The sequence below is a fragment of the Monodelphis domestica genome, chromosome 4 (genome assembly GCF_027887165.1).
Source record: "Monodelphis domestica isolate mMonDom1 chromosome 4, mMonDom1.pri, whole genome shotgun sequence".
NCBI lineage: Eukaryota > Metazoa > Chordata > Mammalia > Didelphimorphia > Didelphidae > Monodelphis > Monodelphis domestica.
In genome coordinates this window covers 34,808,231-34,832,783 of record NC_077230.1, presented here as the reverse complement: position 1 = coordinate 34,832,783, position 24,553 = coordinate 34,808,231, and the positions used below count along the sequence as shown (strand labels likewise).

Sequence of the window (24,553 nt, the reverse complement as noted above, 5' to 3'; positions counted from 1 at the left end):
AGTAATAAAATGCTTAAAAGTTCATATAAAAAAGTAGCATAGAAGTGAAATGATTAAAAGTTAATAATAACAAAAGTAACGTGCACATAACAAAAGTAAAATGGAAGTAAAATCCCTAAAGGTTCATATAACAAAAGTAACATGAAAATGAAATGATTAAAAGTTAATTATAGCAAAAGTAATAGTAATAAAATGATTAAAAGTTCATATAACAAAAGTAACATGGAAGTAAAATCCCTTAAAAGTTCATATAACAAAAGTAACATGGAAGTAAAATTCTTTAAAAGTTCATATAACAAAGGTAACATGGAAGTAAAATCCCTTAAAGGTTCATATAACAAATGTAACACGAAAGTGAAATGATTAAAAATTAATAAAAAAAAGTAACAGTAATAAAATGATTAAAAGTTCATATAACAAGTAACATGGAAGTGAAATGATTAAAAGTTAATGATAACAAAAGTAACAGTAATAAAATGATTAAAAGTTCATATAACAAAAGTAACATGGAAGTAAAATCCCTTAAAAGTTCATATAACAAAAGTAACATGGATGTAAAATCCCTTAAAAGTTCATATAACAAAAGTAACATAGAACTGAAATGATTAAAAGTTAACAATAACAAAAATAACATGGAAGTAAAATCCCTTAAAAGTTCATATAACAAAAGTAACATGGAAGTAAAATCCCTTAAAGGTTCATATAACAAATGTAACATGAAAGTGAAATGATTAAAAGTTAATAATAACAAAAGTAACAGTAATAAAATGATTAAAAGTCCATATAACAAAAGTAACATGGAAGTAAATTCCTTAAAAGTTCATATAACAAAAGTAACATAGAAGTAAATTCCTTAAAAGTTCATATAACAAAAGTAACATAGAAGTGAAATGATTAAAAGTTAATAATAACAAAAATAACATGGAAGTAAAATCCCTTAAAAGTTCATATAACAAATGTAACATGAAAGTGAAATAATTAAAAGTTAATAATAACAAAAGTAACAGTAATAAAATGATTAAAAGTTCATATAACAAAAGTAACATGGAACTAAAATCCCTTAAAAGTTCATATAACAAAAGTAACATGGAAGTAAAATCCCTTAAAAGTTCATATAACAAAAGTAACATGGAAGTAAAATCCCTTAAAAGTTCATATAACAAAAGTAACAGAAGTAAAATGATGAAAATTCAATATAACAAAAGTAATTGCATTTTCCATTTTTGCCATCTTTCTGGTTCTGTGTCTTCTTTCCATCAATTTCTATAATAAGACGAAATGATGATTTTTTTCCCAAAAATCTCTAACTTTCTTAATAGCCTTAAGTATTTTCCGGCGGTCTTTCTTCTTGTTGACTTCGATTTCCTTTGGAAAGAAAAATTAAAAGTGTAATTTTGCATCTACTTATTCAGATGAATAGATTTTCTAATTCTTTACATAATGAACCTGAAAATGATGCTGCTATAGGATCATTTCTAAAGAACAAAGATTTTCCAAGAATAGAAAAATATTCCCTATGTCTGGATGAAGTAAAAAATTACATCGTACAATCCTAAAATACATTAAGGAACTACCATAATAGTTCGCCGTTGTGAAATGTTTTGGGATTTCATGTATTAATTGTTATTCATCTGGATGGGAGTCCAATGATGCTTGTGCTATTGAAACATTCCCAAATTGAAAAAAAATTAAATGGAAAACTAAATTAAATTAATTAAAACATACCTGTTTACTTAAGTAAAAGAATGAATAATAAAATCAATCAATACTTAAATGTATTATTAATTTATTTTTAAAATTAAAAATTAAATAAAAATTGAAAGGTTAGAATATCAGACATTTACAGCTTAAAGGAACTTAAATCAAATACTATATTTTAGGAAAATCCTAGAAACATGTTATGAGAGAAAGTAGACTTTAAAAACCCTCAAAATTCTATTCTCTTTGGAAATAAATGAATCTAAGTAGAATTTTTTTTTGTCTAGTAAGTTATCATATTTCATGGATCAAGTATCTCTAGTCAAAGACAAAGGTATCATACTAACGAGGATTTGCAATTTAGGCCTTATAAAATATGAGATTCTATTTACTATAAATGAAATGAAATTTTGCCATTTTCCATGATTAATGTTTTTTAATCTGTTTCAGTGAAATTAATCTGACTGTTCAAAAACTACAAAACTGCTTTCCTGGTTACCAGTGGGTTTTTTTTTTTTTAATGCACAGAGTTCTAAAAAAGAATGAAGGGTGGCTTAGCAAATTGAGAGCTAGGCCTAGAAACAAGAGGTCCTTAACTCAGATATGGCTGGGGAGGTAGACTCTAAATGATCATCATAATGCAAACACCAACAACATAGAAATTGGTTCTGATCAAGGATACATGTAATACCCAATGAAATTGAGCAACAGATTCAGGAAGGGTAGGGAGAGGGCAGGGAGGGAAAGAATATAATTCTTGTAACCAAGGAATAATGTTCTAAAAATTGACTAAATAAATTAAATTTTTTAAAAAGTCCTTAATTCAAATGTGGCCTCACATACTCTTTTTTCTTTTTTTCATTTCATTTCATTTCATTTATTTTTTAATTTGGTCAATTTCAAACATTAATCCTTGGTTACAAAAATCATATACTATCCCTCCCTCCCCTCACCCTGCCCACCCTTCCCATTGCTGATGCGCAATTCCACTGGGTATTACATGTGTTCTTGATCATAACCTGTTTCCATGCTGCTGTTGTTTGCACTAGGATGTTCCTTTATGGTCTACATCCCCAAACATATCCCCCTAGACCCATGTAATCAAGCAGTTGTTTTTCTTCGGTGTTTCTACTCCCACAGTTTTTCTTCTGAATGCGAATAGTGTTCTTTCTCATAGATCCCTCTGGGTTCTTCAGGATCACTGCATTGCCACTAATGGAAAAATCCATTACATTCAATTGTACCACAGTGTATCAGTCTCTGTGTACAATATTCTCCTGTTTCTGCTCCTTTCACTCTGCATTACTTCTTGGAGGCTCTTCCAGTTCCCATGGAATTCCTCTATTTTATTATTCCTTTGAGCAGAATAGTAAGTCCATCACCAACATATACCATAATTTGTTCAGCCATTCCCCAACTGAAGGGCATCCCCTCATTTTCCAATTTTTTGCCACCAAAAAGAGTGAAGCTACGAATATTCGTGTACATGCCTTTTCCTTATTATCTCTTTTATGTAAAAACCCAGCAGTGTTATGGCTGGATCAAAGGGCAGACAGTCTTTTAGCCCCTTTTGGGCATAGTTCCAAATGGCCCTCCAGAATGGTTGGATCAATTCACAAGTCTTCCAGCAATGCAAATATCCCAACTTTTCCACACCCCCTCTCCCCATCATTCATTACTTTCTTTTGCTGTCATGTTAGCCAATCTTCTAGGTATGAGGTGAGTTGTTTTGATTTGATTTTCCATCTACTTATTCAGATGAATAGATTTTCTAATTCTTTACATAATGAACCTGAAAATGAAGCTGCTATAGGATCATTTCTAAAGAACACAGATTTTCCAACAATAGAAAAATATTCCCTAGGTCTGGATGAAGTAAAAAATTACATCGTACAATCCTAAAATACATTAAGGAACTACCGTAATAGTTTGCCGTTGTGAAACATTTTGGGACTTCATGCATTAATTGTTATTTATCTAGATGGGAGTCCAATGATACTTGTGTTATTGAAACAATCCCAAATTGAAAAAAAATTAAATGGAAAATTAAATTAATTAAAACATTCCTGTTTACTTAAGTAAAAGAATGAATAATAAAATCAATCAATACTTAAATGTATTAATAATTTATTTTTAAAATTAAAAATTAAATTAAAATTGAAGGGTCAGAATATCAGACATTTACAGCTTAAAGGAATTTAAATTAAATACTATATTTTAGGAAAATCCTAGAAACATGTTATGAGAGAAAGTATACTTTAAAAACCCTCAAAGTTCTATTCTCTTAGGAAATAAATGAATCGAAGTAGAATTTATTTTTTGTCTAGTAAGCTATCATATTTCATGGATCAAGTATCTCCAGTCAAAGACAAAGGTATCATACTAACGAGGATTTGCAATTTAGGCCTTATAAAATATGAGATTCTATTTACTATAAATGAAATGAAATTTTGCCATTTTCCATGATTAATGTTTTTTAATCTGTTTCAGTGAAATTTCCCACTGATAGTCTATTGGAATGTGAATCCCCCTTGGCATTGGAGGGTCCTTCTCCTACCTACTTAAGATTACTTTAGGATAGAAACCTTTTGCTGAACAATGGAAAGGGCTTTGACCTATGCTTAAGCATAGAACACAAAGTTCTTTGAGTCATGTTTGATTTTAGAATTGATACAATAGAGATACTTGGAATGACAGAACCAGGTCTTGGAACTTACAATCTCCACCCTACTCAGTCCTAACAGGATTTACGAAGGGCTGCAGCATAGATCAAAATTTAATTATTCCAATCTCCACCCTACTCAGGGTAACAGGATTTAGGAAGGGCTGCAGCAAAGGATCAAGATTTAATTATTTGAGAATATGACCTTCAACAGACAGACATGTGCAAAGCCACAGACCTCTGGGAGGTCCTGGGTTAAGCTAGAGCCACCATTGGCACAGGGAAGACATGGACAGTGATTGGTAGATGTGAGAACTGAGGGGAGGGAACTTGGATGGTTTCCTTAAAGACAGTGGGGTCTGAGGACTAGGCGGGGTTGGTTGGAGAGGTTTTGCTCTGAGAGGTGGTGCTCTGAGAAGATTGCTCTGAAGGAAGCTGGAGGTGGAGGCCCCTGAGACTGTTTCTTCATTTTGGTCACGTGAGTGTTAGGGACTGATCTCTTTTCTTTGCCTCAGCTATCTAAGGGCTTGGGCCTTTTAGCCCAGCCTAAACAGAAGAGGGATTTAAGCCCTATTCCCTTCTCTCCCCTTTCTCTCTCCCTCTCTCTCTCTATCTCTAATATCTTTCTTCCTCCTGTTTGTAATTAAACTCCATAAAAGGTTGACTGCTGACTTGAGTTTTCATTTAGGAATTACATAGCTGAATTCCTTGGCGACCTTAAGTTAATATATATCAGTCTTTTAAAGTGATTTCCTTGTCACACACAGCTGGGAAATGTCTGATGTCAAATTTGAACCCAGGATCTCCCATCTACAGGCCTGGCTTTCAATCCACTGAGCTACCCAGTGCCCCCCTCACATACTCTTGATACTCTTGCTAACAGTGTGACCCTCGGCAAGTCACTCACTACCCACTCCTTGCCCAGATCCTACTCCTCTTCTTCCTTGGAATTAATACATGGGGATTGATTCCAAAAAGGAATGGTAGGTTTTTAAAAATAAATAAATAAATATAAATAAAAGGAAATGACCACATGTTAGGAATACTAAAAAGGGGAGGGGGGAATTTAACAAATCACAATCAAAAAGAAATCTCCCTTGATACTACATTCAAAAGGAGGTTAACATGATTTCCTTAAAACCATAAGATTGGCAAATAGATCATACATAGGATTTCCCATTTTTGTATTATGATTTATATACTCTCTCCATAAAATTAGTGATTATATATATATATATATATATATGTTGTCTAATGTATTGTAAAAAAAAAGTCAATTCTTGAACTTACTTTTAGCGAGTGATTGTCCAGTGTAAGGAGTTTTTCACCAGTTATTCCTTTACAATAAAATTTTACAACATACTCCTCCATTCCAATGCTCCATAACCAATTACCAACTTCAATATTTGTCCACTCTGTTGGCAATGTTTTAGGGGCTTCAGTAGAATAAGGACAGTAATCTTCCAATACCTGAAGGTCAAGAGACACAATATTTAAAAAGCTTCCATGGCTATATGTTAATATAACCATAGACAGCAAAACCTCAAAGGAGCCTTAGAGACCATTTGTTCCAAAATCATCCCTCATTTCACAGTTTTTTTTATAAATTTTTCTTTTCAAGGCTGCTGTATTTCTTATCCCTACCACCCTTTTCTTTCATCTGTATGTCAAAAATTCACAGAACAACAAGAGATCTGAAGTGAGTTTTGTAAACCAGGAAAAAACTTTATTTTTTGCAATGAAAATACTTTGGAGCCTTTTTAAAAATAGCATTATTCTAAAACAGGCAAAATACTTGATATATTTTTCCTTAAGGAGTGATGACTTTGTAAGGGAATGTATTAATACTAAAATGTTTCCACCTACTCCAAGTTAAGACAAGATGAGAGGAAAATTATCTACATCCAAAGTGTATTCAGTTATTCTCCATGGCCAAAATAAATTGAACTAAAATCTACCTTTACCCAGGTAGTTTTGTCTCTTCTTTGGCCAGGAACACAGGCCACTTTACCCAATATCCACCCAGGAAGGAAGTTGAGGCAACTTGGCCTGGTGGGAGCTGCTGGGGTTTCTGGGTCATGGGAGGCAGAGGAAGGGTCATCATCAGGTTCTAAGACTAGAAGTTAGATTAGCTAGGTGTTAGCCAACTTTAGAATCTAGTGATGGTTCTTATAAAGGCAAAGAACCCTCAAGTCCCCAATTCCATCTTCCAGTGTCTGATATCCATAACTTTCCAATTGAGGTTACCATATCAGTTGAGAAACTGGTCAGGAACTATTAAAGTGCATCCTAGTTTTTTGTCTATTTCTACTGATGGGTAATATTTCTAGAAAGTAAATGGAAACAAATCTTACTTTTTTTTTACAAGATTTTGCCAAGTTGACCATCATGATTACAAATGTTAAATATATTCGATGTTGTCACCTTTAGGTTTGGAGGAAAGCTTGTATTTTATTGCCATTCATTATTTTATAAGTAAAAGAAAATTGAAAAAAAATGCCAATCTCCATTAGACAGTGTTGTGGGGGTCCTTTTTCAGTATCTATTAAGAGATGGGACCATCCTTGGAGGATTCAAAAGAATTCCTAATGTGAGGCAATTCAGAATTTTATTCTTGCTAGCTAGAGCACAAACAAAATTGGGCGGGTCAGAAATACTTCCTAATGCCTGGTGGGTGATGAAATCTTTAGTTGGACTTACTCATGTGTACATGTGTATCTATTTATTTATGTATGTGTAAAAATATGTGTGTGAAGATCAATAGATATTCTCTCAATTGACCTCATACCTAATATTCTTTTTTTATTTTTAATATTTTTTCAAGTTTATATGATTCATTTTCTTTACCTTTTCCCCTCCCAGAAGCAATAAGCAATTCTACTGGATTGTACAAATGTTATCCCTTGATATCTAATTTTATATTATTCATTTTTACCATAGAGCTCAAACCCCAAATCATATATTCATATAAACAAGTTCTAGGTGTTAAGTCTTAAGTTTTTCTTTTTCATTTCTATTCCCATAGTTCTCTCTCTCAATATAGATAGCATTCTTTCTCATAAGTCCTTCAGGAATTTCCTGGACTATTGTATGCTGCGAGTAGTAAAGTTCATTATGTTGGATAGTTCTACAATGTTTCACTTTCAGTGTATATCATTCGATTGGTTCTGCTCATTTCACTCTGCTTCAGTTCATGGAGGTCTTTCCAGTTCATATAGAAATCAAGTAGGTCATCATTCCATATAACACAATAGTATTCCATCACCAATATATACCACAATTTGTTTAGTCATTCCCTAACTGAGGAATATCCCCTCATTTTCCAATTTTTGCCACCACAAAGAACTCAGCTATGAATATTTTGTATACGCATTTTTCCTTATTATCTCTTTGGAGTACAAACGCAGCAATGGTATTGCTGGATCAAAGATCAAATGTGTTCTTTTAAAGCCCTTTGCTCATAATTCCAAATTTCCCTCCAGAATGCTTGTATTAATTCACAACTCCACTAGCAATGCATTAGTGTCCCAATTCTGCCATATCCCCTTCAACATTTATTATTTTCCTTCATTGTCATATTGGCCCATCTGTGGCTCTCATGTTCTTTTTTTTGCTCAGTAACACAGGCACAGTAAATCAAGACATACACATGCAATCTCTCCTCTTATTTTGCCAACAACCGACAGTGGTATTTCTTGGCAAACTTTTACCATTTTACCTACCTGTTATTTTTTAAATATTGTACAGCCCCTTCAGAGACCCCTTCTGGCATGGAGGGAAAATTATCGTAATATGTTATCACTTCCTACATGCATCAGCCCATAACAATTCAACTTGCACTTTTCTCTAGGTTAAGTGTATTTCAATACTCTGTGCCATAATTTTAGAAAATTTTCAGCGAACAATATTCTGAGGCCAAAAGTTGAATCAATTATCCTTTGTCCTTAAAACATCCAAATACAGAGAATTCAAATGTTTTAAGAGTTCTTAATCATTCCCTTTTCTTGAGAGAGGTTCTTGAATGATCTCTGGGAACAACAAAGAGACTTCAAGGCCAAACAGTTGCCGCTATGGTACTTTTGATCCTTACTCAGGTAATTTTATTCCTATGCATACTGATTAATAATTATGACAGAATGTTAACTCCTCAATCCAAGGTAAATTATAGTTTTCTAATTCAAGAGAAAGCTCAATCTCTAGTAATTTAAATGGGGAAACAAACTTAAATCTTTGATAAATTTAACATAATGAAAATTTACCACTTGATCAATTTCTTCCCACTTGTGCACATTCTTTACTTGTTTGTCATGTTTTTTAAAATGAAAGAAGTTCCACAGCTTGCGTTCTTTGATATTGCTAGAATCATACAACATTTGAGAGGGAAATAATTATTAAAACACAAAATACATTCTACTATGACACAAAAAAGGATCTTAAATAGATGCACACTATAAAAATTTCATGAATTTCAATTCTGAAAAAAAGACAAAGCTACATGTTAAAAGAGTTTGGAGTTACACTTTTTGTAGGATACGTGCTATGTCAGCATATGTATTAGAGAAGGGGCAAGATCAAATTTGGCGCTATAGGTAAAAATATAAAACTAGATATGGAAGCCAGTTAAGTTAAATATGTGTGCATATGGCACAATATCATTTCTCTACTTGTTCCTCCTCCACATTAACCACAACTAATACATGATTTGTCTTGTAAGGAGCGAGGGGGTCACTGATTTAGATCTGAAGTAACTCTAGATGTCAACTTGTAATATTTTATAGATGGGAAGTCTGTAACCTATTGATCAGAAAATACTTGAATTTGAACACATGACTAGGTGATAAAACTCCAGTCTGAATGCAGATAACTCAGATTCCATGTGCTATACTTTTCCCACTAAGTTGTTATTATCAGACTCAAAAAGAAATGGATCTCTCTGGGTCACATCCATAAACTGTGAATTTGACACCTTTACTCTATGCCAGCACCCATTTGAGTAAGATGTGAACAACTGAGAAAATTCATATAAATAATGAAGTTCTTTTGTATAAAGGGGCAAAAAACATAGCAAACAGTAGCCAAAGAGGTAAATTACAGGAGAAATAAAATGTTTTGTTTATTAATAATATTGTTATCCATATATAAAAAGTACATCTCTTACCGGAACCAGGAAAATCCCTTTTTAGCCTTTCCCTCTGTAGGTTTTCCAGTGCTAATAATCTCTTCCTCCACTACTATTTCATCTTCTTCTTTTTCTTTTTTTATTGGGGTCTCTAAGAAAAATAAATAATTCAATGAGTACAACAGTACACAAATATTTTACTAGGATTAGCAAGGGACAACAGCAATCTTTCATTGGTTACTATTGCTGACCAAGGCTTTGACATCTTATAAAGTGAAGAACCTACCTTTGGTATTGCTTTTAGAGCCAGAAGCCATGAAGTCACCGCTGGGAAGGTAACTATCTGAATATCTTCTCTGTGCCTCATTTTTCTCACCTACAAAATGAAGGGATTAAAGTGGGTGGTCTTTGAGGTTCCTTCTAAGACTGATGATCTAGGATAACTACCAAGAAAATACTAGTCCCGCTGCAAGGGCAGTTAAAAACAAATAAAGCTAGATTTAAGAAGACTTAAAAGGATGAGACAGTCAAAAATGTTGATTAATCAGTTGGCAGCGGTGGTGGTGATCCTTATGTCTGAAAAGTACCAGTGACATCACAGAGTAATATTTTAACTTGTGTATGAATTGGATTTAAGTGAGTTGCAAAAAATTGTCAGCCTCACTCTTTCTTCCAGAGTCATCTAAATCCTGTGGCAAGACTAAAGTCTGGATGACTGACACTGAACCTAGATGATTGACACTGAACCTAAATGACTTTAGTGTCTTAGATGTCCAACCAAACTCTACGCACTCCACAGTGCTTACCTTCAGCTACATTCATGGCTACTGAAGCAAATTTTCTCATCCACCTATTCCAGGAGGAGGTCTTCACAAGCCTGGAGTAGATATCAACCTAACTTAACCCATCTGTTCAGTTTTAACAGGCTGCTCCACATGCTACAGCTTCATGGAACCACAGATGAGAGCTGAGTGACAAGTAGACACCAAAGGCAGATAAGCAGCCCTGAAAAGTGTTCAGCAACCCCTCACACTAGAGGTTCTAATATTCTCTGAACAACAATCATATTAATTGTTGGTACTTGGCAGCCAAAAAAAAGTCAGCCCCTGAAGTACAGCATTCATTTTCCAACTGTTGCTCAATTCACCAGTATTCATTCTTCCAGATCTCAGATTCATAAGGCTGAACCAGATTTCCTTCTGTTAGCAATGACAGTGATACTCCAATGTTCACAGTTTCACAATACAAGGGGAATGCAAGTAATTGATGGTACCCAGGAAAAAGGTGTTTTCTAATGAACCATTTATACAAGTGATATTTATAGCCAAAATAGGAAACCTTCTCTATTTGCCAATAAATAAATTTATATGTATATGGCATATACATAGATGATAGACATAAACAAATTTTTGCCTAAAGAATAAATGGGTCAAAGAATGAATCATAGAAACAATCAATAATTTCATTAAAGAGAATGATTATAAGGAGACAACATATCAAAATTCATAGGATGTAGCCAAAGCAGTACTTAGAGGAAAATTCACATCTCTTATTGCTCATATCAGGTAAAGTAGAGAAAGAGCAGGTCATAAGCGAATTGGTTATACAACTAAAAATCCTAGAAAAGGACAAATTTAAAAATCCTCAATTAAACACCAAATTGGAAATCATGAAAATCAAGCAAGGGATGAATAGATTGAAAGTAAGAAAACCATAGAACTAATAAAATAAGACAAATAGTTTGTTTTATGAAAAAATAAAATAAATAAACCATCGGCATACTTGATTAAAAGGGAATTTTGATTTCATTAAATTAAAAAGGTTTTGCACAAATAAAACAAATGTACTTAAGATTAGAAATGAAAAAACAAATTCTGAGGAAAAATTTATAACAAGTATTTGACAAAAGTCTCATTTCTTTATATATAGAGAACTGAGTCAAATTTATAATACACAACATTCCTCAATTGAGAAATGGTCAAAGGATTTGAATAGGCATTTCTCAGAAGAGATTAAAATTATACATAGCTATATTTTAAAAAATTCCAAATCACTATTGATGAGAGAAATGAAAATTAAGACAACTCTGAAAAATGATCTCATACCCTTCATATTAGCTAACATGACCAAAATGGAAAATGATAAATGTTGAAGGGGAGGTGTGAAAATTGTAACACTAATAAACTTCATTCGTAATAGTGTGAATCAATACAACCATTCTGCAGACTTATATGAAACAATACCCAAAGGTCTATATAACAATCTCACTAAAGGTTCAGGATCCCAAATGGATCAAAGATAGAATAAAAGGAATTAGCTGTGCCAAAATATTATTATCAGCTCTTTTTATAGAGGCAAAGAATTGGAAACTGAGGGGTTGTCCATTATTTAGTGGTTGAATGATCAAGCTGTGGAATATGGTTGTAATGGATTACTATTATGCCATAAGGAACAATGAACAGGATGAATTCAGAAAAAGTGAGCAGAGCCATTATAACTAGAGACTATAACAGAAATATTATACAATGATCAATTGTGGAGGACTAAACCATTATCATAAAGCTTCCAAGGTAACACATGAAGAACATACTATCAATGGTCAAGGAAGCTACAAAAAAAATCTGAGTGTAGATCAAAACTTGACATCTTCTACTATAATAGTTATATTATAAATTATAAGTTATATTATAAATCTTCATGAGATTGAATATATATGTTATATGTCTTTATCATGATGGAAACAATATGGAAATATGTATTACATGATAGTATTAGTGTAACCTATATCAGATTCTTCACCACCTCAGGGAAAGGGAGATGGGAGCATCTGAATTTTAAAATGTTGAAAGAAATGGCCAAAATTATTCCTATAAGTAATTGAATTAAAAAAAGATTTTGTTGCAATGAGACCAACAGAATGTTGATAAACCAAAATGGATGTAATTAAAGTAGGATGGATAATAGACTCTAAACAAAACCATGTCCCAAGGATGTAATAAGAAATCATATAAAGATTTTTTTCAGTCTAAACATGATCATAGATATTAAAAAAAAACTTAGGTGGATAATAAGTTGATTTTATATGTCAGATGGATAGTAATAGGGAAAGAGGAACAAGATCTTTTTCTGTATTATTTCAAAAGAAGGGAAAACGAATAAATTATAAAAAAAAGCATGAGAAAAATAAAATTGTACTGTAATCTTGTCTAAAAGCTTAAGTAATTTAGCGATAGTGTGGCCTGGATGTTGAGAAAATGAGTTTCCTATCACTGCATATTTTGAGGCAGAAGCTAAATGACATTCTGACATACATATAGGATAGATTTCTATAGCAATTAAAATGTTATAGTAGAATATTTCCAAGGTCCCATATAGTTCAATCACCAAGAGAGGGATCACCAATAGTTGAGAAAGCCTTATAAAGCAGCTAGCATTCTCATTATTAGAGATATGAAGGGGAAAGGAATAGAGACCAGAGATTCGGTGAGTGATGGAAACATTTGTTGCAAATTTCTCTTTTCTATCAGAAAACTTTAGGGTCAAATGTTTTGAGCAAGGATATATGTCTTACCTGAATTGAAATCCCCTTGGGCTAATAATTGCCCTGGTGATAAATCTTCATTTTTTATCTCGTTAGGTTTTATTTTAAATTGTTCTAGTAATAATTCTTCTTCTGGGGCCAATGGTAAAAATGTGCCTTCTTTATCTGATTCATCAGGTTTCTGTTCCATATTCACATTGTATGTGTTCATGTCTCTATATTTGTCTTGAAAAAAGTTAGCCTGAAATTTACCAAATTAACCAAAATAAATCTATTAATATTAAGTACACGTTATTCAATCCTTTTCCTCTCCAAGAGTCACAACCATCTCATATATAACTCATTTATTCCTGCTAGCCACTTATCTGACTTCTTTATTCTCAAATGAACCGCTTAAGATCTATTACATTCAAAAACATATGCACAAATTCCATGACTAGTAGCTATTGTGTAAAACCAATCAGGATAGGACGAGAGATTTACATGAGATTAGAGACAGGGATAGGTTTGGGAACTGAGATGGGGACATGGATGGGAATGGGAAGAGGGAAAGAGATAGGCATGTAGATAGGAATGAGGTTAGGGATAGAATCCAAAGCTTAAAAGCTCTCCCAGCTAAGAATTGTGTTTTTCAAGGCAAGGTGACACCTTCAGTGCCATTTAGTTGCAGGAAGCTGCCAAAAGCAGTAAGATGTTACTGACCTGGTGAGCTTCAGACATCCAGGATGGACATCAGGGGGACCACTTCAATACATATCACTTCCTAACACTACAAAACAGAGCTTCTCTTCCTGCATAGTTCTGTATATACAGGGGGGAAAGACAGTTTCTGCTTCTAGGAGCATTGTAATTTAGGTAAAATGGACTCCAAGAGATGTTCAAAAACAGTCAGTGGAAATACCATAATAGCTGAGAAATTACAGTGACAAGCCCTTTTGCAAACTAGAAGAATGTTAGGGCAGGTCTGATGAGTAAGTAACCTGGCCTTAGATAGAGGTATAGATATCGACACATACACACATACACATATATAAATAAATGTGTGCATGCATTTATGTGCATCTATATGTATATACTGACACACAGATTTACATGTGTATAGAAAAAAGGAAAAATGATATTCACTACTAAGAGCTTCTTCCATGTCTGGTCTTCTGGTCCTCAGCTAAGCTCTGGGTATATAAGATTTATATGACTACAAAGATATAGATATAGATATATGCATATATATATATATATAATAAAAAATTTATGTCATGGTACTCTGGGAATTAAGTATGGAACCCTCTGGTGTCAGAGTATGGAAGGTACTGGGTTTAGACTTTATCCAATAAAAACAGGAAAGCCTTGATAATATGTGACCGAGACACTGGGTTTAATCCTCAAATACAAAAGAATTTACTGATGTGATAGATGGCAGAACCAGTCTAACTAATCTTTGTGAAATCATTGCCAAATGGCTCTTGCTATCCATTCCATCCATTCTACCACTGAGACCCCAGGACTTCTGAAGCATTCCATCTTGTGCTTCAGCTGAACCTTATTTTAAATGTTGTACTTTCCACTTAGAGTATGGAGTAAGAGTGTCTCAAGATCAGGAAATGTTTCATTTTTTCTCTTTATGTCTCCAGCGCTTAGCAGCATTTTGCACACATCCAGAGGTACTTCAATTAGTAGTTACAATGATAGCATAAAAGTAGGGGAAATCGATTGTAAGGCCTACATTCTAGCAGACTTCAGAGGCACATTCACAGAGAAAATAATAATAAAAAAGCCTGGTGGGCCTTCTTCACTTCAGAAAGAAGAAAGTTACTGATTCACATTTAAGACCTAAGTGTAGTTAATAGCTGCAAGGGAGTAAGGGAAGCAAGGAAGAAGGATACCCCAGCCGATGATCCTTTCTCTTGATCAAGTAGACACAATTCATGGATTAGTAGTAGTAGTAGGCTGGGGTTCCCAAATGATTTCCATACTGGATTTTCTAAAGAGTGATAAGTAGAACTAGGCAGAGAGTAGTGATATGGGAGTTTTGGTCAATTCACCTTTCATAAAGCAGTCCTCTTAGGCCAAGTAGAGTTTTAGTAAGATTGAAAAGTTTTGTTTGGACTGATCAAAAGAATGGATGAATGAAATAGGAAGCATTTATTTCATGCATTATTATGGGCACCATTCTCACTGACTGCTTTGCTTTCCACCACTTTTATCACTGTGAACACAACTAACATTCAATAAAACTTGATTAATGGGGAGGAACTGTGCTGTCTTACCTGCTCAAAGATAGCTTGGAAGTCTTTTCTACATCCCTGATCTTCTTCTATTAATATTTTCAGTGCCCCAATAACAAATTTCAGGTTACTGTGGAAGAAAAGGTAGCAGTTTCATACAACTGGCAATCAAACCATCTTGGAATTAAAGAGATTTGGACTCAAGTTCTAGTTCTAGAACCTAGTTGTATGTTTCTACTAATTAGTTGTATTTACTTGGGCAAGTCACTTAGCCTTTCTGACCTTCCATTTACTATACTGATCAAATGTAAACCTTGAACCATGAGGCATCTTCCAATTAAATGACAGTCAAAAAAAAGTCAAAGGCTATGGAAACTAATGCACCTTTTTCAAGGGGGGAAATCAATCCTAAATGGTCCAAAATCACTAGTAACTCGAGAAATGTAAATTTAAACAGTTCTAAGCTGTTACTTCATACCAGATTGACGAAGATGATTACAACTAAAATGACAATTATTGGGGTATGAGAAACAAGAGTATTCGTGGTTGTGGAACTTTAGGTTTTTCTAGATATTCAAGAAAGTAATTTGGTCCTAGGCCTCATTAAACTGTCATTAAACTTTGAGCAATATCCCAAAGAAATTAAAAAATGCAAATGAAAAGATAGGACCCAAAGGTACCAAAACAATTATTGGATACTTCTTTTCTTATTCTGCAGAGGCAAGGAACTGGGGATTAATAGGATGTTTTGTTTTGTTTTGTTTTGTTTTTGTTTTTGTTTTGTTTTGTTTTGGTTTGGTTTGGTTTGGATTGGTTTTACTGGGAAATGGCTGAACAAATTATGCACAAAAAGAAATAATTTCCAGAATGGAACTAGAGTAACCTGGCCAGACTTCTATGAACTGATACAAAGAGAACAGAGCCAAACTATTATGAACCAGAAAAAAAATTATCATATTTGCATGAAGAAATTTGACACTATCATGAGGGTTTTTTCATATTCACACCATGAAGAAAAACAAATCTGAAAGATTTAAGAACTCTGATAATCAGACACAATTCCAGAGTAAACTCTAATTATTTAATGATCAATCACAATTTTAGAGGGTATAAAATGAGCAATGCTACAAATTACAATACAAATACAGATGAAAATCACCAAGAAATCTCTATTGTTTTGGTAGAATTAGATTAAACTGCAGAGTATAATTTATTATGCATGCACAAAAGCTCTTTTTGGCTTCCTGCTTTATACTTTAAGTAGGAACATATATTTGGTTCTCTACCTTTTAGTTCAACATTTTTAAAAATATATATGTATGTGTGACAAGGAAATCACTTTAAAAGACTGATATATATTAACTTAAGGTCGCCAAGGAATTCAGCTATGTAATTCGTAAATGAAAACTCAAGTCAGCAGTCAACCTTTTATGGAGTTTAATTACAAACATGAGGAAGAAAGGTATTGAGAGAGAGAGAGAGAGAGAGAGAGAGAGAGAGAGAGAGAGAGAGAGAGAGAGAGAGAGAGAGAAAGGGGAGAGAAGGGAATAGGGCTTAAATACCCCCTCTGTTTAGGCTGAGCCAAAAGGCCCAAGCCCTTAGATAGCTAAGGCAAAGAAAAGAGATCAGTCCCTATCACTCATGTGACCAAATGGAGAAACAGTCTCAGAGGCCTCCACCTCCAGCCTCCTTCAGAACAAGCCCTCCTCTCAGAGCATCCTCTCAGAGCAAAACTTCTCGAACCTCTCCCAGTCCTCAGACCTTGCTATCTTTAAGGAAACCATTCAACTTCCCTCCCCTCAGTTCTCACATCTACCAATCACTGTCCATGTCTTCCCTGTGCCAATGGTGGCTCTAGCTTAACCCAGGACCACCCAGAGGTCTGCCCCTTTGCACATATCTGTTGAAGGTCATATTCTCAAATAATTAATTTTGATCCTTTGCTGCAGCCCTTTGTAAATCCTGTTAGGACTGAGTAGGGTGGAGATTGTAAGTTCCAAGACCTGGTTCTGTCATTCCAAGTATCTCTATTGTATCAATTCTAAAATCAAACATGACTCAAAGAACTTTGTGTTCTATGCTTAAGCATAGGTCAAAGCCCTTTCCATTCTTCAGCAAAAGGTTTCTATCCTAAAGTAATCTTAAGTAGGTAGGAGAAGGACCCTCCCATGCCAAGGGGGATTCACATTCCAATAGACTATCAGTGGGAAATTTTTCAAGTATGAAATTTCCCAATGGTGGAATTTCCAACATTTATAAGTCTAAGAAATGTTAAGGTTTACAGTATGTATACATATATACTTTAAAAATCATTACAGAAATCTACTAGATATCTAAAGTAATTTCTGAAGACCTCTTAAAATTGAAATTGAAATTCTTAGCTCATTAAATTCTCTAAAGGTTGTATACAAGTTGTAATCAGTTTTGATGAAGTCCATCCATCATTATCTATGTGACAAATGTACACACCCCTAATGAGTTATGATTTTGCCACTGAAAAAGGTGTTTATGGGCTTTCACAATGATGTTCTTCAGTACAGTCAGAGGGGAAAGGTACAGATACAAAAATCAATATAATAGAATATATCTAAAAGACAAAAATATTAGCTTAAAATGATTCAGTATATCAGAAAGATATTGATTAGAGTAACATGAATTTACATAATAGGGAGTCAGTTAAACACTCTAAAATAACATTTTTAAATCTATTATTCTGCCTAACATTTTTTTGCTTATCCATTGCTCTCTCTAGACCTTTTTTGTCTTAATTCACAAAAAATATATTCTCATGAACAGTTAATTGGCTGAGTGGACAGAGAGATCCTGGAGATGAGAGGTCTTGCATTCAAATCTGTCCTCAGGCACTTCTTTGCTATGTGACCCTGGGCTGGTCATTTGACCCCAATGCCTAGCTCTTACTGCTCTTATGCTTTGGAACTGACACTTAGCTTCAATTATAGGACAGAAGCTAAAGTTTAAAAAAAACATTCTTTTTGTTTTTGTTTTTAATCTGTTCTATTTGCTTTACATCAAAGTTTATCAAGATGTTTCCAGATTTCTTCTATTCCTGATATTTACTTATTTTAATGCATTATATTATTTCATTCTATATATTTATGAGCCAGAAATGATTAGGCCATTCCTCATCAGGAAAATATTATCCAAAAAACCCACTGAATATAAATATTTTTTCAAAATTGAGTCTCCAATTTGGAAATCTTCCCAGTAAATGGAATCTAGAGGCAAAAGCATATTGTTATTTTATTATTAATCTTTCACTAAGTTTTGTCTAAAAAACCAGTAGTTTACATACTCAATAAAAGCTTATATATATACATATATATATAATATATATATATATACCTGGCCATCCAGTACCATGGTTCTCTTGAAGTTGTACAAATACTTGCTTGTCCTCTCACAATAGTGATATCTCCAATTTTTTCCTTTAAATGGAGAAAATGTTTAGAAAGTGTAATTACAATATAGGCCTAAAGCTAAGAAATCTCAAGAACATGCTTAAAATAAACAAACAAAATCCACTCTCCTAATGTGCTAATGTTTAAAGATTTCATAATTGGATAGGAAAGAGGTTTTAAGGAGGCAGTAGTAAATACTTTTATACTTTTTGCAAAATGAAATATATACCAATATACCCATATACACACTTTGAAAGATTAAATATATACTTTGATCTTTCTTCCAAAGACATTATCATTATTAGAGGACAGATGGTCATTTCAAAATTATAGTAAAACATTTTAAAGAGTTTTCCAAAACATCTAGCTAAATAGCACAGAATAAAAAGCTAGAGCCTGCTTATGCATCAGCATAACAACATGAGCAACTAATTCAATCATAACTTCTTAAGCATCTTAAAATTGCAAGCCCGTGTGTTGTCCTAGGGATATAAAGATAAAACATTCCTTCACCTCCAGGGGCTTACAAATTGGTAGACCAGCATTTGGGGGAAAGCCTTAGAGACAGGATACAGAAAGACATAAAATAAAAGATTGTTGGTCAGAGATTGTTGTGAAAAGGAATCTTAATGGAAATGTTAAAAACAAGAATAATAAAAGAGGTCTAAAATTAACAGGTCCTCAAACTGAACCTTCAAAAATAATAAAATTATTCAAGATTACTTGGCAATAATTAAAAGTTCATAAAATATTCTACCATAAGTAAGTCCCAGAAGATAATTAACTCAGCAATCCAGGAGTTCAAAAACCCAAAAACAAAAATGAGAGAGGAAGGATTCTGTATTCTGGAAGGCCTGAGAAAAACTGGAAGTCAGGTGATACAGATGAAAGTTTGAATATGAAAGAGTATATAATTTACCATCATGAATTCAAGTTGCATATACAACCTTAATATCAACCAATATCCATACAGCATTCAAAATTAGAAAAACAACAGGAATGAGACATCTTAGACCTCTATTTGTGAGGCATATTGATGGTAAAAAACTAGGGGGTTAGTGATCATAATAAAAGAAAAAATAGAAATTTTGCACTACTAAGAAAGATTTAACATGAACAAAATCAATGCAACTAGAATAGAAGAGAAACCCCAAAGTCATCAAAGGCAGGAAATCAAGGGAATATGGATACACTCACATATTCTTTGTCTGAATACAAAGTGTCTGTTAATTTGGGAAAACCTGAACAAATGCTGTGATATATTATATAATGAGATATTATTAAGTTTTTGAAATTAACAATAAGAATTCTATGAGACATTAAAAAACCCCACATTAAATAATGTAAAGTAAGCAGAAACAGAAGGCTCTTTAAAACTAAGGTAAATTAAAGCAGCATTAAAAGATTGCCATCCTCTGACTAATTGTAATGGAAAATCTTAGTCTGGGACAAAAGCTAGAGATATAAAAATATACATACACATGCACACATATATATCTCCTTTGTTCAGAATGGAGCAAAAACTATCAGATTCAGTTGTGTATTTATTGTTCAGTTTTGCTTAATTCATTCTCTATACTACAAATGATAATTCAGTGGTGAAGGTTGGAGTGCATCAGAGAAGATTAGAATGTAAATCTCAGAGACATTGATAAAATTGCATAAAAGAGCAACAATAAAAAAGTATGTAATAAATTAAGATGAAGTTACTCAAGAGTAGGAAAGGAAATTTTTTAAAGAACAAAATTTTTATTTTAATATTGTTATGATAAAAAAGAAAGAATTTTGAGTTTCTGCATTTTTTATTTGGTTCACATAATACCTGTACTATGAGTGAATTCATAAAATATTTCTTCCTTTCCTCTGACAACTTGAGGCGTACTATAAGTTCTGACTTGACTTCAGGTGGTTCGCGGCCAATTTCAATCCTAGGTACAAAACATCCACATTTAATTTATGTACTTTGGATAAAGACATAGCCATGCAAAAAATGGAATGGGGAAATTCAGCTAAGCTTTCATTCTTACAAAAACAAAACAAAACAAAAAAATCTCTTCAGCTTCAAGGAGCATTATTTGGCAAGAAAATAAAAATTCATTAACTAAAAATGAATGCAAATGAAAATCAAGGGTTTGCTTGAGATGTGATAGAGTATTAAGAAAGGAAGGTGCAAATGAATCCTAAAACGTCTTGTGAACTGCTGAACAGAAAAAAAGAGGGTCATTTCCTAGCAAAAGAAGACAAAAAGAGAAATTATTTAAAAATGTTAATTAGGCTTTCTTTCTCCCCAATTTTTCTGTTTGAACACATTGCTTAGGAAATTTCCAAGTCAAAAACAATGATCTAGCAATCTATGCATCTTAAAAGAAATATGGGAAAATTTACTTACTGGAAAGGAGAATCGTCCATTTTTTTAAAAGTAGAGATGATTTCTGCTTCATCCAATCCAATTAGATTGATGTCACCTATTTTAATAATCTGGTCAAATACACGGATACTGAAAAATAGAATTGCATAGTAATTAAAATTACATTGAAGGTATTTATGACCTAAAAGCCCAATGCATGTGTATGATTAGAAGATATGGTACTAATTTAAGAGATAGACTTCAATGACTCATCATACCATTAGTATAATGGCTGCCACTTACAAATTTTTCAGTCACCACTTCTCTACAAATTAATCAGAAGACTTAGAGGGCTGGTATGTCTCAATAATTTCATTACCCTGCAGCCTGTCTGGGGATTCTTCCCTGGATTTTTTTTAAGTGGGCTTCAAGGATGATTAGTGTTCATAACTGGGTCTGTACTCCAAGCCTTTCCAGCTGGCTAAGTCTCAATAATGAAATGAGATTGACAAAGGAAGGGACTTTGGCAGATCTTGGAAAACACAGTGAGAAGGATGCAAGAGAAATCATCCACAAACACAGATGCCCTCCTCCAAACAATTATCAGAGTATTATTTCAATTTTAATATTCTTCAGAAAGTCAATAGGATCTGCAGAAACTAAAACAAATGATTCTTCTGAGGTATCAGACAATGCCCCACTGACTGAAGACTGAGTAAGGAGACGATAATTCAGAAGGACCCTTCTAGTTGATACTTTTATTGTAGAGACCTTGGGTGATAATAAACAGATAAATGTCATCATAGAAACTGAGGAAAAGAAATCAACTTTGGGAGGTTAAGAGGAGAAAATTTCCACCATGTATTTGGGATATTCAGGATGGGCAGCTAATGAAATCAATTCTGTTACAATCTAGGAAGCAGGAAAAAATTCTAAAACCATCTGGGCTATGTGAGTTGGGGATGAAGAAGTAATGAGCCTCAGGCTTAGAAACAGAAAGCCTGATGGCGTTTTTTGCTTTCAGTTCTATGTAACAAAGTGTCATCTCAGGAAGAATTCCATTTTAAAGTCCAAAATTACATCATGAGCAAGGACATAGAGGGTACCATTTGACCTCAGTTGCATAGTAAATTCTTACAAGGTTAAAGTTATGATTTGGCAACCTATTTGCATTTCTTATTTTTTTCCTTTCTCAAGGATTCACTTTGGGCAGTTTATACTAATATTTTAAATGTATATTCCTACATTCCTATATCTAGGAAGCCCTCTCTCAATTCAGGAATTATTTTATTGTATAGTCAAATTTCAATAATCTCTGAAGATAGTTGCCAGTGTCTCATGGATACCATTTTTTCTAATACAACCAAAGTATCCCCCACACCCAGATTTTCTCACATTTATTTAGTATAGATCTTTTCTGCACACAATAGTAATTTGTTTGTTGCCTAGTCAATTCAGTTTTTCATTTCTCCAAGTCAAGAACTATTTTCCCACTTTCTTTATATCCCTTCATGGAGAGCACAGGTTCTGGAATGGTATAGATTTATAAATACTTGTTAATTTGACCTGATTTGGAAATAGCTGGGCACATGTTTACAATGGGCTCATTATGGCAATTATTAAAGACCTTCTCAATGATCAAGAATAAAGTCATAGTTTACAGACCTAGTTGGAGTGGAATTATAGAATCTTTGTTTCCAAGCCAATTCCATTTCCTTACTAGCTTGGTCATGACAATATTTTTAAAGTTGATATTTCTGTATTTTTCAGAGATTTTATTTGTGTAGTCACTTTCCATGTTTACAATATTAACCCTTTTTAGAATGATGTTAAATCCTCCCTACAAAGTCAATTCTTATAAAATTACAAAACCAAACTCACCATCCAAGTTTGTGAACTGCACCTCCTTCAATAATTTCAGTTATAAAAACCCCTGGTTCCTTTCCATCCTCATCTGCTGGATCAAAGAAGATACAAGTACAAAGCCCCAGTTCGTTGTCACCTATAAATACAAAAATAATAATAGTAATAATAATGAAAGCCTAAAACATCTGAAGCAACAGTAAGAATAAGATTTCCTCCCAGTACAGTTGGCCTGGTCACTCTAGCTTTGCACTGGAATTATAAGCCATCCACTTATACTTTACCGGTATCTTTTCCTTAATAATTAGCAATATATATATATATATATATATATATATATATATATATATATATATATATATATATATCTGACTCTGTTACAGTCTCCCCTAGATCAATGATTTTGCTGAACTTTCTACCTTTCAGCATATAAGCACATTAAGACATTTTTAATAATTAAAATTTTTTCTAAGGACATATAAAATCTATTTTAAGTTCCAAATTCTTTCCTAGTCACCCTGGTCTCCAACCTCATTAAAAAGGTAAGCAATTTGATAAAGATTATACATATGCAGTCATGTAAAACATATTTCCTTCCTTATTCATCATGTTGAGAAATAAAACATACCAGAAAGAAAGGAAAATAAAGTAAAATAAATATGTTTTGCTCTGCATTTAGATTCCATCACCTTTTCCACTGCAAGTGGATAACATTTTTCAGTTTTTCAGAACTGTCTTTCAATCTTTGTATTTCTGGGCATAGCAAAGTCATTTACAGTTGATCATTGCATAGCATTGCTGTTCATGCACCCAATGTTCTGCTTCTGCTCCCTTCATTATGTATCAGTTCATATAAGTCTTCCAGGTTTTTTGAAAGCATCTTAATCATCATTTCATGTAGCACAATAATATTATTACAATCATATACCATAAATTTTTCAGCCATTTCACAATTGAATGTTATCCCTGAAATTTTAAGTTCTTCAACACGAAAAATTACTGCCATAAATTATTTTGTACATATAGGGACATTTTCTTTTCATTTTTTAAAAATTTCTAATCTCTTTGGGATACTGTTTTAGTTGTGATATTGCCAAGTCAAAGAATATGCACAATTGCATAGCTCTTTGAGCATATATCCATGTTCTCTAGAATAGATGAATCAGTTCACAATTCCACCATCTGTACCTTAGTGTCTCAAATATTCCCCCATCACCTCCAACGTTTTTCATTTTCCTTTCCTGTCTTGTTAAGAAAATTTGATAGGCATGAAAAGGTAAGTAAGAGTTGTTTAAATTTGTATTCTTCATAGTGATTTAGTGCTTTTTTATGTGGCTAGAGACAGTTTTTATTTCTTCATCTGAAAACTGATTATTCATATAATTTTAGTATCTGTGAATTGGGGAACAACCTGTATTCTTTATAAAGTTGATCCAGTGCTCTATATCTTTGAGAAATGAGGCCTTAATCAGATCTTTAAATTTTTTCCCATTTTTCTTCTTTCTCTCTGGTTTTGTGTGGAAAACTTTTAAAGGTAATGAATATGATCCATTGCACCTCCTATAATGTTCTCTGTCCTTTATTTGATAATTCTTTTCCCCCTAATTTAAATCTGGCATTACCCTGAATGCATAAATCAAATGCCACTTTGACCTTATTTTGATACATGATGTGTGGCA

General features: G+C 33.2%; 2 protein-coding genes across 2 annotated transcripts in view; both read right to left on the bottom strand.

Annotated features, from left to right (window-relative positions):
* Positions 1-24,553, bottom strand: part of LOC130453627 (neurabin-1-like) — a 189,704-nt gene that overhangs the window by 54,049 nt on the left and 111,102 nt on the right. The gene's annotated exons all lie outside the window — the stretch shown is intronic.
* On the bottom strand, positions 274-23,197 carry LOC107650422 (uncharacterized). The gene is made up of 10 exons (XM_056793276.1): positions 22,893-23,197; positions 21,054-21,161; positions 20,487-20,592; positions 18,609-18,691; positions 15,288-15,375; positions 13,051-13,261; positions 9,519-9,630; positions 8,620-8,716; positions 5,651-5,830; positions 274-1,365 (listed from the first exon to the last, which is right to left on the bottom strand). The coding sequence occupies exons 2-10, from the start codon at positions 21,071-21,073 to the stop codon at positions 1,264-1,266; spliced, it is 999 nt and encodes a 332-aa protein (XP_056649254.1). The 5' UTR covers positions 21,074-21,161; positions 22,893-23,197; the 3' UTR covers positions 274-1,263.

Coding starts and splice junctions, on each gene's coding strand:
- LOC107650422 (XM_056793276.1), bottom strand. CDS start 21,073: ATGGACGATTCTCCTTTCCA. Junction 18,692..20,486: donor TGAATTCACTCATAGTACAG/GTATTATGTGAA, acceptor CTCCATTTAAAG/GAAAAAATTGGAGATATCAC. Junction 9,631..13,050: donor CCAAGGGGATTTCAATTCAG/GTAAGACATATA, acceptor TATTTTTCTTAG/AGACCCCAATAAAAAAAGAA.